General features: G+C 55.1%; 7 protein-coding genes across 15 annotated transcripts; 3 read left to right on the top strand and 4 right to left on the bottom strand.

Moving 5' to 3' along the window:
• Positions 1-4: 4 nt before the first annotated feature.
• Positions 5-1,696, top strand: KVP17_002222 (uncharacterized protein; the record flags this gene model as incomplete). Its single annotated transcript, XM_068518287.1, has 1 exon — positions 5-1,696. The coding sequence occupies one exon, from the start codon at positions 5-7 to the stop codon at positions 1,694-1,696; it is 1,692 nt and encodes a 563-aa protein (XP_068377062.1).
• A 61-nt stretch (positions 1,697-1,757) lies between these two features.
• Positions 1,758-2,987, top strand: KVP17_002219 (uncharacterized protein; the record flags this gene model as incomplete). The annotated part of the gene is made up of 1 exon (XM_068518284.1): positions 1,758-2,987. One exon carries the CDS (start codon positions 1,758-1,760, stop codon positions 2,985-2,987), a length of 1,230 nt encoding a protein of 409 aa, XP_068377059.1.
• Positions 2,988-3,014: 27 nt separating this feature from the next.
• KVP17_002213 (uncharacterized protein) lies at positions 3,015-6,936 on the bottom strand (the record flags this gene model as incomplete). Of its 3 annotated transcripts, XM_068518269.1 has the most annotated exons (4): positions 3,015-3,965; positions 3,994-4,138; positions 4,165-6,306; positions 6,335-6,936. In XM_068518269.1, the coding sequence occupies 4 exons, from the start codon at positions 6,934-6,936 to the stop codon at positions 3,015-3,017; spliced, it is 3,840 nt and encodes a 1,279-aa protein (XP_068377045.1). The 3 variants fall into 3 exon arrangements, with proteins under 3 accessions (XP_068377045.1, XP_068377047.1, XP_068377046.1); XM_068518270.1 differs by lacking the exon at positions 3,015-3,965 and having other exon boundaries at positions 4,032-6,306; XM_068518271.1 differs by lacking the exons at positions 3,994-4,138; positions 4,165-6,306; positions 6,335-6,936 and having other exon boundaries at positions 3,015-3,719.
• Positions 6,937-7,025: 89 nt separating this feature from the next.
• On the bottom strand, positions 7,026-8,564 carry KVP17_002210 (uncharacterized protein; the record flags this gene model as incomplete). The annotated part of the gene is made up of 1 exon (XM_068518264.1): positions 7,026-8,564. One exon carries the CDS (start codon positions 8,562-8,564, stop codon positions 7,026-7,028), a length of 1,539 nt encoding a protein of 512 aa, XP_068377040.1.
• Positions 8,565-8,874: 310 nt separating this feature from the next.
• KVP17_002211 (uncharacterized protein) lies at positions 8,875-9,916 on the bottom strand (the record flags this gene model as incomplete). 3 transcript variants are annotated; one of them, XM_068518266.1, is made up of 2 exons in its annotated part: positions 8,875-9,406; positions 9,435-9,916. In XM_068518266.1, the coding sequence occupies 2 exons, from the start codon at positions 9,914-9,916 to the stop codon at positions 8,875-8,877; spliced, it is 1,014 nt and encodes a 337-aa protein (XP_068377042.1). The 3 variants fall into 3 exon arrangements, with proteins under 3 accessions (XP_068377042.1, XP_068377041.1, XP_068377043.1); XM_068518265.1 differs by lacking the exon at positions 9,435-9,916 and having other exon boundaries at positions 8,875-9,360; XM_068518267.1 differs by lacking the exon at positions 8,875-9,406 and having other exon boundaries at positions 9,431-9,916.
• A 15-nt stretch (positions 9,917-9,931) lies between these two features.
• Positions 9,932-12,278, top strand: KVP17_002214 (uncharacterized protein; the record flags this gene model as incomplete). Of its 4 annotated transcripts, XM_068518273.1 has the most annotated exons (4): positions 10,314-10,826; positions 10,855-11,490; positions 11,519-12,016; positions 12,045-12,278. In XM_068518273.1, the coding sequence occupies 4 exons, from the start codon at positions 10,314-10,316 to the stop codon at positions 12,276-12,278; spliced, it is 1,881 nt and encodes a 626-aa protein (XP_068377048.1). The 4 variants fall into 4 exon arrangements, with proteins under 4 accessions (XP_068377051.1, XP_068377048.1, XP_068377049.1 ...); XM_068518276.1 differs by lacking the exons at positions 10,855-11,490; positions 11,519-12,016; positions 12,045-12,278 and adding an exon at positions 9,932-10,303 and having other exon boundaries at positions 10,341-10,838; XM_068518274.1 differs by lacking the exons at positions 10,314-10,826; positions 12,045-12,278 and having other exon boundaries at positions 11,098-11,532.
• A 23-nt stretch (positions 12,279-12,301) lies between these two features.
• On the bottom strand, positions 12,302-13,395 carry KVP17_002223 (uncharacterized protein; the record flags this gene model as incomplete). Of its 2 annotated transcripts, none has more annotated exons than XM_068518288.1 (1): positions 12,302-13,395. In XM_068518288.1, a coding segment is annotated over one exon (1,094 nt), but the record flags the coding sequence as incomplete, so codon positions are not given. The 2 variants fall into 2 exon arrangements, with proteins under 2 accessions (XP_068377063.1, XP_068377064.1); XM_068518289.1 differs by having other exon boundaries at positions 12,302-13,333.

The following is a 13,395-nucleotide window of genomic DNA, read 5'->3' as shown; positions in this document are numbered from 1 at the left end:
GCACATGCTCCCTGCTTTCGTGCTGTGCATATGTTTGAACCTCGTTCTGGGCTTCCAGGCCACTAATTCGTTGCGTCCCAGAGTGGCACCGCAGTTCCGAGCGGTCATCACTAGGATGCGGGAGGCGCAGGACCAATTCCGAGGTGGGTCCGTGCTCTCTTTCGCTGAGTGCGTGCACTTCGACCGTGTAGACCCTCTCGAGTTCAGCAATAGGTACAGCTGTCCCGTCACCTTCGCTCCGGACCTGGTAGTCTTGCCCCGACTGCAGGGACTCTATCTGTTGGCGCTAACGCTGCACGAGCTCTCCAACGGGGCGGAGGTGGGCGCGGAACACCTAGCGCTTGCGAACAGTCTTCTGGGGTCCGCCCGGATCAAGAGTCGTCGAATCGTAGGGATCCCAGATCTATTGGAGCTGTGCCCTCCAGATGGGAGCACGCTATTCATGGAGCTCCGAGAGGCCAAGCCGTTGGCCGGAGCCGTCGAACTGGCCGACGCGGAGGCACTCTTCTGCACTGGCTACCTAGAAGATTTTCACATGTACCTCAAGGACTCAGGCTGCCTCCCCGAGGGGAATCGGCACTACGTTGAACAGGTGATGTCTCTTGCCGTTGAGGAGTGCCTGAAGGATGCATTGGTCCGCCTTCCACGTAGCGAGCGGAGAACTCCTAAGGCACCTCATGCCCCAGTCGTTCTGGATCTCAGCCCATCAGACGGTGAAGTCCACCACCACGCCGATGCCCATGACCACCTCCACGCCGATGTCCACGATCACCACCACGCCGATGTCCACGATAACGTGTCGGTGCATGTTGTCATGGCCTCTGTTGTCATGTTGATCTCGGCCGTGATAGGGGCAGTCGTCAACGTGCCCCCCGGAGGAAAGACTGCCCTTTGTCTCGGAGCCTTCAGTGGAGGGACCCTTCTTGGCTTCGGCCTGTTGCACCTTCTGCCAGAAGCAGAGATACAATACGAACGTCTAGGGTTCGCTCTGACGCTAGACATAGGAGGCCACTCGGTTAAGATGACTCTGGTGCACTTATCTGTTGCGTTTGGGTTCCTCTACTTCTTTTTTCTTGACAACATGGGTCACTCTCACCAGCATGGACATCAGCATGGACATCAGCATGGACATCAGCATGGACATGAAGATGGACATGAGCATGACCTGCAGCACCACGATTCCGTGGGGGATTTGGAGGAACTGTCGAAGCTCTGCGCGAAGGACGACTCGTCCGTGTCAGGGAGTGCGAGGCTAAAGGACGTTTCTGCCTTTGTTGGCTTCGCCTTCCACGCCTTATTCGAAGGTATGGTGGTGGGAGGCGCCACCGACGTCTTGGCCGTCTGGGCTTCTGCCCTTGCCATCGCCGCCCATAAATGGACAGAGACGTTAGCCACTGTCCGCGCTCTGAAGAGCTCCGGCACTGTGCGCTTAATTCTCGTGGCGGGCCTGTGTTTGGCTTCCCCAGCGGGCGCGTTGCTGGGCCTGTTTATCGCAACTCAAGGATCCTCGATGCTCGCCCTTGTGAACGCCTTCTCGGCGGGGTTTGTGATCTTTATGGCAGGAGAAGTTCTTGGGTGCACGTTTTCGGACGTAGAAACAGCCCTTCAGCTCGCGCTGGGAGCTGTATGCACAGTGGCAGGACTACTTGGCATGGCAGCATTGATGATACTGCACTTGGCCCATCACAAACATTGACGAAAAACACTATCACGTGGAAGGGGGGGTTCCCCCACCGTTTCGATCGCACACCGCACTCATGAATCCCCCGGAAGAGCTTGCACAGCCTCCAAGTCTACCGGAGTCTGTGGAAGAGACGGGAGAAGGCGAGGAGGTGTCGGACGAATCACGAAGACTGCCTCTGTGGAAGTATTACAGCTACGACACATCGGAGGAGTCCATGGTCAACCTCCCTCCAGAACTAGCCACAGAGGAGCCTGCACCTACAGCCGCGGTCGTCAAGGTTTTCTGGGCGTTTGCTTTCACGTCCATCACAGTTCTTCAGCTGCAGTATTTTTATTCACAAGTCAAGCCTTTTTTCCCACTCCCTGCGGCATTCCTGCTCGCCCAATTTTTTTTCGTGTCGCTGCTGTACTTCCCCTTGGCGTTTGTAGGCCATTGGGCCGGTTTCAAGGCTGCCCAGGCTACAGTACCAGTCTTCCGGCCTAGCTTCAAGATCCTATATAAGGTCTTCCCGGCATCCTTCTTCTTCGTTCTGGCCCTGTTGGGAACTCTGTGGCTTGTCAACGCGTTTGGGCCCGCCACGGCTGAGGTGTCCAAAGGCATGGCGGTACCGATTGCTGCCCTTCTGCAGTATGCACTCCTCGGTCGAACATTGCCGAGGATGTCATCAGTGGGTATCCTGATCATCGCCATGGCTCTGCTAGCCATCTCACACCAGATGAGTATAGTTTACTTCGTTGCCGGCGCCGTGTGCTCTTCATTTTCTGCAATGAGGTCGGTCACGGCTGCGAGGCAGATGCGTCATGTGTCCGGCTCCGGAGGGACCATGACCTTCTACAACACCATTAACTCGCTGGTTATCCTGCTGCCAATCATTATCCTCTTCGAGAAGCCAACTTTTCCAGATGTGTTCACAATCATGCTCGACCCAGTGAACTATCATCACTGGTTCATTTCCGGTTGTATCGCCCTCTTCAACAACATCTCATCATTTTCCCTTGTGGCCTGCGTCACACCCACCACATACATCGTCATTGGACAGGCCAAGCATCTCGTGGTGGCAGTAGTCGACATTCTCCTTCATCCAGGAGTCTACCCCAGGGCAGTGATTGTGTCCAACGTGCTGAAGTTCGTCGGCGGCCTGGTTTACGGACTGGGTAAGCAACGAGCACGGCCAAAAGGTTCCACACTAACGCCAGAGGAGGCGTACAGGCGGTTGAACCTTGGCGCCAAGCTTTACGACGATCCCGCAGCGCAGGAAGACAAGGAGACCGAGAGGAGTTTCTTGCTGCTTGGCGAAGTGTAGTGCTGTTGAGTCCAGCAGTGTAGCAATTCAAAGCTGTCGAAAGGGTCGTTCATGTACCACGCTGTGACCTTTCTGGTTCTTCTCCACCTTGACGAAGGAGTCCGCCAGTTGGAACCGTGCAAGGTTAGAAACGAATTGCTCGTCATGCGTAATCAGAAGCAGCTGGAAATTCGCGTACTGGCCTCGGACCTCTATCAAATCTGCTAGAGCCCTCGACAGCCCGAGGATGTTCTCGTGATCCAGGTTCGTAGTGGGCTCGTCCAGAGCAAGTATGCCGCAGTGCGCTCCGAAACAGTCGGCGAGCGTGAGGCGGACTACGATGCAGACCAGCACCTTTTGGCCCGCAGAACATCTACCACGCATGTCTAGCTCCGTCCCAGCGACACACATAATCAGTCGGTAGTTGTAGGAGCGCGAGCCAGCAAGTGTAGAGCTAGACTCTGTGTCCGAACGGATTGCAACGTACTCGATGTCGCGGCCACGGTACATCACTTGCCAGTACTCCTTCAAAGCTTTGTTGATTTCACGCATCTTGTTGGCATGGTATGCCATGAGGGCCTTGTCAAGGGCCTTGTGATAGCGACTGAGGTCGTTCACTGTTAGTTTGAACAGTTCGGAATCGAGTAGGGCTTCGGAGTGTCTGGTTTCGATGTTGCTGAACTTTGAGCTCTGTCGTTCCTTGACCAGTTGATTCCTAAAGTCGTCCTTGGCTTTCAGCTGCCCGTCAGCCATGTTGATCTGTTCACGCAACGAGCTGGCCTCCTGGGTAAGACGATCTACTTCGCGACGGAGAGCGCAGGGATCCTGATTGTGGCACCGGTTAAGCGTGGCCTTCACCTCCGTCTCCAGCGCCTTCACCTCCGCTTCGACCTCCCTCACGCGAAGATTGTGTGTAATGCTGGATAGGAGGTCCCGATTATCAGCATTCGTCTCTCTCAGCTGCTTCAGCGTCGCCCGTGCAACATCCAAGTCAGCCGACTATATCGTTCCCCCGAAAAAAACCTACGGTGGTGTCGTAGGCGTCGGCATGACCGCATCCTGTGTCTACGTGCTGCGCTTCGCACTCAGATATGCGATCGTTGAGCTGTCGGATTTTCTCAATGGTGTTATCCAGCAAGGTCGTTTTCTGGGCATGGATGGCTTCCACATGGCTGTGTCTGGCCCGCGAATTGCCCACTTAAAAGCCTCCTGACACTTCTCCACCGCAGCATCCGCCTCGCTGACATCATTCGATAGCTTAGCCTCTTGGGCCAGGACTTGGCCCAGTTCTCCAGTCTCATCCAGTGGTAGACGTGTCAGCTCGGTCTCAGAGTCTCGGAGGGAGTCCTGCTCCTGCTCGAGTCGAGCTCGACGCATTTCAAGCGTGTGCTGCTGCTCCTCCAGACTTCGGCGTGCACTAAGCGCGTCTTCAAGCTCTGTCCGCACCTGTTTCAGCGGTATAGCGTCTAGCCTGTCTTCGAGATCTCCCACTCGACTTCTCGAGGCGGTTGGTGAAGGAGAATCAATCAGTTGTGACTCAACCTGTAGTACATCCCGGCACGTGGCCTCATACTGCTGCCAGGTCCGCGCGAACGACTTTCCCTCTCCGAGGGCTGTGTCCACAGAATTCACCTTGCTTTGCAAAGCATCCAGACGTGCGATACAAGAGGGAAGCAACTCCATTTGCCTTTTCCTCTTGAGTTCGGCTTCCTTCAGTGTTGTCTTCAATGTTGGCAGTGCATTCTGCATATCGAACAGTTCCGCAACGACGGGTCCGCAAGCGTCTAGACGTTGGATCTCCCCCCTGACGACCGCCAGCTCCGCTTCCATCTCGTTTATAAGAGTGGGTAGACTGGTGATACGACTCTCAAGGTGGCTCTTCATGGCCTCCACTTCGGCGTCCTTTCGAAAAGGCCGCGTACAAAAAGCACACTTGTGTTTCTTGACGCTGTGAGCCATGAAGCTGCTAAACATTCGTTCTGCATTCTGGTTAACCAAAACGTTCCGAAGGCAACTTTCCTCGGCCTGCCGCTTTTCGGCTATCAAAGATGCGAGAGACTCTGGGTTCGACACCCCTTCTGGCGGGGTGAGTTCCGCCGCCCGTCGTTGGTAGTCGGTTATTCGCTTTCTAACGTCGGCGATTTGCGAGTCGAGAGCCCCAATGCACTTGTTAGCCTGGTCCGCCTGGAGGGCCAGCGACGATCGCTCGGCGTCCAATTGACTTCGGTGGGCGGCGACCAGATCGAAGTCCACGCGCTTCGGAGTCCAGTTTTCGTCCGGTGGCTCTCCCAGCGCATTCTGAACGCGCTGGTATGTCTCACGTAGTGTCTCTGCCAGCCTCGATTTGCTTTCCACAAGGACCTTCAGCCCGTGGCGGACTGCAGCCACCCCCTCCGCTGCCCGAAGACTGACGTTGGCTTCTCGGAGCTCTTCTTCGACCACAGATCGCTCTTCTCGAAGAGAGAAGAGTCGCGATTGGAGTTCTTCCACTACTTTGTCGTCCACTTGCGCATCGTACTTGGCCTGTTGGCCAATCTCGAGCAGTTCCTGCTTTACCTGTCGAAGCCGGGTCACATTCGTTTGCAATTGGCCACGTTTGCGTATCGAAGCGTCTCTGTCGTTTTCGAGGCACCTACGGCGGACCTCAACAGTCTGCAGATCAGCGCGACAGCGACGACATTCATCAGATTTGGAATGCAAGGCCACACGTGCCTTTTCTTTCGCTTGGCCCAACGAGAGCTCAAGCTTGTGCCTCATAGCCACCACCTGCTCCACGACGTTGACATCCTTGACTACGACTATTTCCAGCTTAAGAAGGATCGCGTTCCGCTCTCTAACGGCATCATCTCGACGCTCCTTGTTCAGGATGGCCACCCGTCTTTCCCTTTCCGCCTCGCGGGCTTTGTAGGCCAATTCGTCCCTCTTCGCCTCTAGCCCAGCAATACGGCGAGTGCACTCGTCCTCCTTCCCATGGCATTGCTCCACTTCAACCTCCAGCTCTGCTTTGAGCTGCAGCAGCTCTTCGCCACTTTCTTGGAAATCCTCCTTCATGGTGGAGACGAGGGTGGTATACTGGCTCTTCTTCTCATCAAGCAAGTGCGTCTTGAAGGAAAGCACAGACTCCACATCCCCTAACGCCTTCAGCGTCTCAGCGTTCGATGCTAGGTCACCCTCGAACAGTGCCAACTGCGTCTGCCAGCTCTGTTTCTGTTGACGAAGCTGTTCAGCCTCCGCGTGAATTTCACCGATCCGGCGCTCAAGGCTCCGCGCTTGTCCTAGCACGTTCTCCGCCAGTTCCAGCTGGTGCAAAGCCTCCTTCGACAACTTTGAAAACTCTTTCCTGCGTTCCTAGGGCCATAAGGCCTCACATGTGACTGTTTATCGCTTCTAGAGCCTTAGTGTAGCGAGTAGAGCCGAACACCTCGTCGAATTTCTTCTTAAGAGTGGCTTGATCTGAGAGAGGCCAATTGCTATCCTCTTGATGGACGAAGATGACGTTTTCGATCAGTGCCTTGGACAACCCCAGCAGGCTGGGCGCGTGTTTATCCATGTCGGAACACTTATATGAGGCGCTGGTCTTCACGTTGGTTTTGAGATCCAATGTGCTGCAAACGGAATCCAGTGCCTTAAAAGTCGTCTTCACGTCGCCGGTCCGACCTCGGGTGCTGCTCACCATGAAGTTGCGGGTGAGAGTGTACTGGCGATTCATGGTTGCCAGCTGCAACCGGATCTGCGCCTTCACCTCCGCCTGGTCAGCAACTTTGGTGTCGTGAACAAAGTTGTGTCCACGGTTGGCGAAGGGCGGGAGTTCACCGCACGAGGCCATCTTCAAACACTCGACGATGGTCGTTTTCCCAGCTCCGTTATGACCTACGATCAGTGTCAACGGCTTCTGGAACGTCAGTACTTCGAGGTTCGCCGGCGAGAAGGCTCGAATGCCTCGAATGCCGAGCTTGACTAGCGTCGCCATTATTGTACGCAATTGCCAAGACCTATGCTTTTCGATATTAGTGACGAGGTTGGTTAAGCCGTGTTTTTCTGATGGCCAACTCTCTCTGACTAAGACCTGCACGTTTCAATATTAGTGATAGACAAGAGGCCTGCGCCGAAAGTCAGCACGGATAGCCCCTCAGATGTTGAGTAACTCCGTGTCAGCCAACGGTCAACCAAACCTGGACAATATAACTTCTGTCGCGGCTCATACATTCGACGCAGGTCCCAGAGGCAAACCTTGCCGTCCACGTCACCAGTCACGAGGCTTTTCCCGCCCACGGCCGGTTGCACCACCGTCACAGCCGTTTTGTGCTGCACAAACGTCAACACGGGGTCCAGCGCCTGTCGAGTGTCATACATGACTACACCCCCACCCCACTCTCCGGCCGCCAGCAGCCACGGGTTAGAGTGCGTCTCAGTGTAGAGGTGGGGGCAGCGCAAGTAGTCATCTGGGAGGAGATAGTCGCTGGGTAGTTTCTCAGCTGTTAACTCTGAGGAATCTGTCACTGAATCCGAGTCGGTGTCCGGTTCATTCGAGTTCTCCGAGTTACTGGAGTCATCCCCGCCACCTTCCATCTGCGGAGGCACAGCTGGAACCTCGTGGGGCGCGTGTGGTCTCCTTGCTAGCCAGCTCAACGCCGATACAGGTGACGGCCCCACCGACTTCGCCACCATCCAAAGGGTCTCCTCTCTGGGAGTCCACACGCCGAGCTCTCCCTCCTGCGTGCCGCTAGCCACACGTAATGGGAAGGACAAGGCCCGCTCGCCTCCGCATCCAACAAGATCTACCGTTGAGATAGCGTCACTATGGCCTTCGGCCCATGACAACGAGATGGTGACGTCTTCACTTTGGGTTAGATCCGCGTAACCAAAACTACGCTGCCCAATTCGCCTCCACACGACCCACTCAGAGTCGTCCGAAAACTCCCATCTGTCGCACGAGACTGAGTCCCGAATGCGCTGAGGGCAGACTGGCATAGTGGCAGGCAACGCTTCCACGCGTGGAAGCTGAATGACTGCCGCTATGTTCCTTCGGACAGGCAACAGGAACTTGCCTGATGGCTGGTGAAAAGCTCCAAGGTCACCTCCATTTCCTGGAGACTTCCTCCGCCGAAACTTTTTCCTTCCGGATGCCCAAGTGGGAGAGCCCTGGTACGAGTCCGCCTCGAGATCGGAATCTTCGAACAGCGCCGAGTTCAGATTGAGCTCAGAACTCTTTTCTTGTCGTAGGCACGCCGTCAACACAGACAGACCCACTTTTTTGCCGCGCGTGCATGTGAGCACCCTCGGCCGCCCCCACCCATCCACCGACACGCAAGCAGCGGGGATGGAGGGAAACGCCGCCTCCGCACACTCGCTTCCGACGTCTCCCTGCCTCCACAGACCCTGTGTCCGCTGACCCTCCTGGAGATTCGCGTACCAGGATTTCTCGGGCCAAACCGGATGTAGCCGGAGACGATAGAAGAGCTGCTGCCAGAGCTGCTGGGTACAGGCGACATGCCTGAACGAGAACCGCGAGCTATCCAGGCTGTAGAACGTAAACACGTCCCGGGGTGTCTCCAGGAAGGTTGCCACTCTCTGCGCTACGAGCGGATTCCCAAGCATGAGTCAGGGGTAATCGTCAATTCTCCAAGTATGGGGAACATCCATTCAGGAGTTTCGCCACAACGGACACAGAAGTGGACCCTCTTCATCTGGTTGTTGGTGTTCCTTCCAATCGTACTCGTTGCTGCGTTTGTGCTCTGGTGCGTCTGGGAGAACAAGCGCAAAGATCGACGTCGCCTGGAGTCTGATGAACGAAGACGGATGAGAGACATGCAGATGTTGGTGGCCGAAGCGAATTACGCTTTGGAGGCAGCAGCGAACGATGAAGAGGTCGTACCGTACGGAACCAACGACTATTGATATGTCTTGCTTAGTTTTCTTTAACATCATCAACTCCACCCGACGTAATCGAAAACACGGCATCGCCTTCAGGAAGACTCGGACTGTCATACACCTTGCAGATCCGGCTATCACCTTTTCCCTTGCGGAGGTACAGCCTCGTTTGGCTGGCGTGCGCTAAAATGTGGCCTCCAACTGGAACTTTGTCGTTGCCGCCAAAGGACGGCATACCATCTACCTTCGCCATCACCTGGTTCGTTAGCAGGCAGGCCACCCCGTAGGCGTCACATAGCTTCTGCAAGGACCGGAGGAATCGGCATAGATGAGTTTGTCTGGCGGCCAGCTCGCCTCGCCCTGAGTAGTCCGAGCGATAAAGATTCGTGACGCTGTCCACTATGCACAGCGCAAACGCAGATCCACTCATGATGGCACCAGCCTCGACCAGAAGCTCGGTCTGGTGGTCTGAATTGTAAGCCCTAGCGTAAGCTATGTTGTCCAGAACACAGGAGGAGTCCATCCCGAACCTCTTTGCGATGTCAACGATTCGTTCAGGTCTGAACGTGCTGAATGACGGACCTTGCGGAGAGTCACCCTTCCGTGTCAATCCAAAGACAGCGGGCCTCTCCGCCTGATTGCTCGACTGGAAGTTGGCATGTCACTGCTAGAGTGTGACACAGTTGCGTCTTCCCTGTTCTGAACTCGCCGAAGAGCTCTGTAATTTGCCCCGTCTCAATGCCGCCACGTAGCAGCCGATCCAGTTGTACGCTTCCAGTGGTGAATTTGATGAGATTAGCTCGGGACTCTAGCACCTCATTGGCGGTGCAAAACCCGTCCCCAATCAGCTCTTTGGCTGCTTTCTTCAGACGCTCGCACTTCTGGTCTGATATCCCTTTGATAGTAAGCAGCTTCTTTGCCGGCGCGTAAAAGACGTCCTCAACAGTGTGCAGCCCTGCTTCCGCCAACAGCTCAAGCTCCTTCTTGGTGCTACCGTGTGGAAGGAGGTGCTCCAGCGTGAGGAAGGTGCTGCGCGTTTCGTTCTCAACGTTCTCCTTCGACGCCGACACAGTAACCATTAATAATTAATTGACATGGCGTTGCCGTACGACCCCTTAATCGGGGCAGTGTCGCCGGTGACACCTGTTGATATCTCCTCCTGCGGTCTGCGGCTACAGTCCCTCATTGGCGGCGGCGGCTACGGGGAGGTATTCGAGGCAATGGACAGCAAAGGCTCAAAGTTCGCCGTTAAAGTCTTTCGGTCCGAGAAATGTAGAATCAAGGGTGTGTCTGCCTTGCCGACTCATGGTGTTCGAGAGATCTGCGCGCTGATGGAACTGCGCCACCCCCACGTGCTCCGTCTCTTCGCAGTCGTCGCCGCTCCTCGAGGGAACGACTTCTCATTGGGCAAAAATCATCGATCCCTATGGTTAGTTACAGAGTTGTGCACGACGGATCTGGCACGGGTGAGTTCTGATGGATTCATCGAAGGAGTTCATCCAGAGCAATCGTCGAGTTACCCAGCGTATCACATTTGGGACTCCTGGATTCGGTTCTTGCCCTCGATTTGGGCTGAATCTCCACCTCATCCAGCAGTTCAGCTTTCAGATTCTCCTTGGCTTGAAGTACTGTCACGAGCGAGGAGTCGTGCACCGAGATATTAAGCCTTCTAACGTTCTGTTAAACCACGAATCAGCGAGCATCCGTATTGCCGACTTCGGAACGGCTCGCCGTTTCCGGCGGGGAGAGCCGCGAACGCCGGAGGTCTGCACCACGTGGTACCGCGCTCCCGGCCTGCTACTAGGCGACCTGCAGTACACGCACAAAGCAGACATTTGGAGCGTGGGATGTATCGTCGGGGAGATGATATGTGGGTACCCCTTATTTCCAGGCGAAAACGAAATTGATACGCTCTACCACATATTCCAAATGCTAGGGTTCCCTTCAGGCGCAGAGCGTGTGTACTTCAGTAAGCTCCCTTTCTTCTCTGTGGGACCATGAAGAATTCACCACGCAGACAGTGCTTCCACTGTGGAACCGAGACCTGAAGTTGTACAACATCCAACAATCCATGAAGACCACTGATTTGCCTCCTTGCTGCGTTGATTTTTGGCTCCGGCTCCTTTCCCTAAATCCGGATGACCGTCCTACAGCAGCACAAGCCCTGGAACATCCGTTCCTCCAGTCCGAGAGAGAGAGGTGGCTTCTATGGCAAGTCGTCACGCAGCTTTCTTCAGAATTTTCATTGCATTTATCCCTAATGATGAACATTGTGGACGCATTCGACCCGCTAGTACAGGCCACACAACCCATTGCTCGACGGTTCGGACTGCGACATCCTCCAGTGAAGGAAGAACTGCAACTTTTAAACCTGATTGGGCGTGGGGGTTATGGAGAGGTATACGAAGCGCTTCACGTGGTGTCAGGCAAGAAACTGGCGATCAAGACCTTTAAAAGCGACGGACCGGGTCGTCCAGGAATCTCGACGGACGGGATTCGTGAAATATGCGTCCTGATGGAAATGCGCCATCCTAACATCTTGGGTCTGGTTGCCGTTCTGCAGGCACCAGAGAGACCTTTTGTGGTGGGCTCTGAGGCACAGAAACCTGGACTATGGCTCGTGGTGGAGCTCTGCAGTATGGATCTTACGCGGGTGAGCGACCTGTCCGATGCAAACTCAGTTCATCCAAAATGAACGTCGGCAGGCGCAGCTGGCCTACTACGGGAGTCGTCGTGAAGGTGCAGGTAATCCTACAGCTCGATTTGGGCTTAGCGTGGACATTATACGGGCCTTTATTTTTCAACTGCTTCTGGCGCTCAGATATTGTCACTCCCGCAACATCATGCACCGGGATCTTAAGCCACAGAACATCCTCCTGAATAGATCTGGGAACATGGTGAAGCTGGCCGATTTCGGACTGGCTCGGAAAATGTCGAGACCTGAACCGCGTACTATTGAAGTTGTAACGCTTTGGTATCGCGCTCCCGAAATACTCTTGGGTGATGCGAACTACACATCTAAGGCTGACATGTGGAGCGTGGGATGCATCGTTGGGGAGATGATCAGTGGCTTCCCATTATTTCCTGGGGATTCTGAAATCGACACCCTCTACAAAATATTCCAGATGCTGGGAACACCCACCGACTGTCCTGCGCTTACCAGGCTGCCATTCTACACAGTGGGTTCAGGCGAGCGTCATAACTCAGACGGTATTTCCTTTATGGAAGCGCAGGATCAGCATGTACAACTTTCGGCAGAATTTGAAGACGACGGACCTGCCTACCTCGTGTGTCGACTTCCTTTTGAAGCTGCTGGCGTTGAACCCTGCAGAGCGCATCTCAGCGGATGAAGCACTGTTCGACGAGTTTCTTCGACCAACCAGAGAGCGCTTTGTTGTGATGCTACGCGCAAACGAGAACCCTTTCGTTAATTTCAACTGAATGCTACTGATTTTTTCAGTGCGTTACATAGGGGGACCAGGGCTGAGGGGACTAACAGGACTCAGCTCCGCTGCGCCTGTGTACGCTGTGGAGATAACGACCTCGCCGTGGAGCGTCTGCTGTCGGTAATTCTTGCGGGCGAGAAAGCGATCAACGCTGACTGCTGGAAGCCCGTACAGCGCCGAAGCAAGTTGTTCGAGCTCGGATTTACGCACGGTGACCTCTTGGAAGTGGTTAAGGTAGGCAGCGGCAGCGTCGTCATCCGCATTTACCCGAATGCGGGACATCACAAAGGCCGCTTTGCGGCGGAGCAGGTCCGTGATGAGGGTCTCCAACACTTCAGTCGAGGAATTCGCGATGGCCCGGTACCGCCCAAACCGCTTGCACAGGTTTGTGGCCACTGCATGCTTCTGGCTTTGAATGAACGACTCCAGCATCGTCGAGATCGCAAAATCGAAGTCAGTGGACGAAACCACAGGGGAGAGACGCATCTTAGCGTTGGCACAGGCCATACGCAGGATAGACTCCAGGTGTCGGACTGTCAGAGGCAGCCCACCGGATCGCATAGCCGCTTGCCGAAGCTGTGTGTAGAAATCCACTACCTTCTCTTTGTCTATCTTATTGATTCGCGGATGGCACGTGTTCCGGGCGTAGACGACGTACTTTCTGAGAACCTCGTGGGGAAGCGGCTCGTTGCTTTGCAGCCAGCCCAAATCATCGAGGTTCGGCGCCTGGTTGGCCATACGCTCCTCGGGATCCGCGTAGGGGTGGGACTTGCAGTGCGTGTTGAGTATGTATTGGGCGAGGTACTCGTCATGGATCGGAGATGGGTTGTCTCGCATGACCGCGACGACGTCAAACCGGCTTAGAAGGGTGTCTCCCAAGTCTACGTTCTCAAGGAAAGTCATCTGCGAGTCGTACCTGCCGAACTTCGGATTGGCCGCCGCAACGACGCTACATCGAGCCCTAAGTGTGGTACAGATGCCAGCCTTGGATATGGAGATCGTCTGTTGGGCCATAGCTTCGTGCATGGAAACACGGTCCTTCTCAGTCATCTTGTCGAACTCGTCTATGAGGCATATGCCGTCGTCAGCTAGGACCAAGGCCCCCCCCTCGA

The sequence above is a fragment of a genome (genome assembly GCF_019968985.1).
Source record: "MAG: Porospora cf. gigantea B chromosome Unknown PgB_NODE_206_length_29047_cov_175.169, whole genome shotgun sequence".
Taxonomy (NCBI): Eukaryota; Apicomplexa; class Conoidasida; order Eugregarinorida; family Porosporidae; genus Porospora; species Porospora cf. gigantea B.
This window is presented reverse-complemented; position numbering and strand designations above follow the sequence as displayed.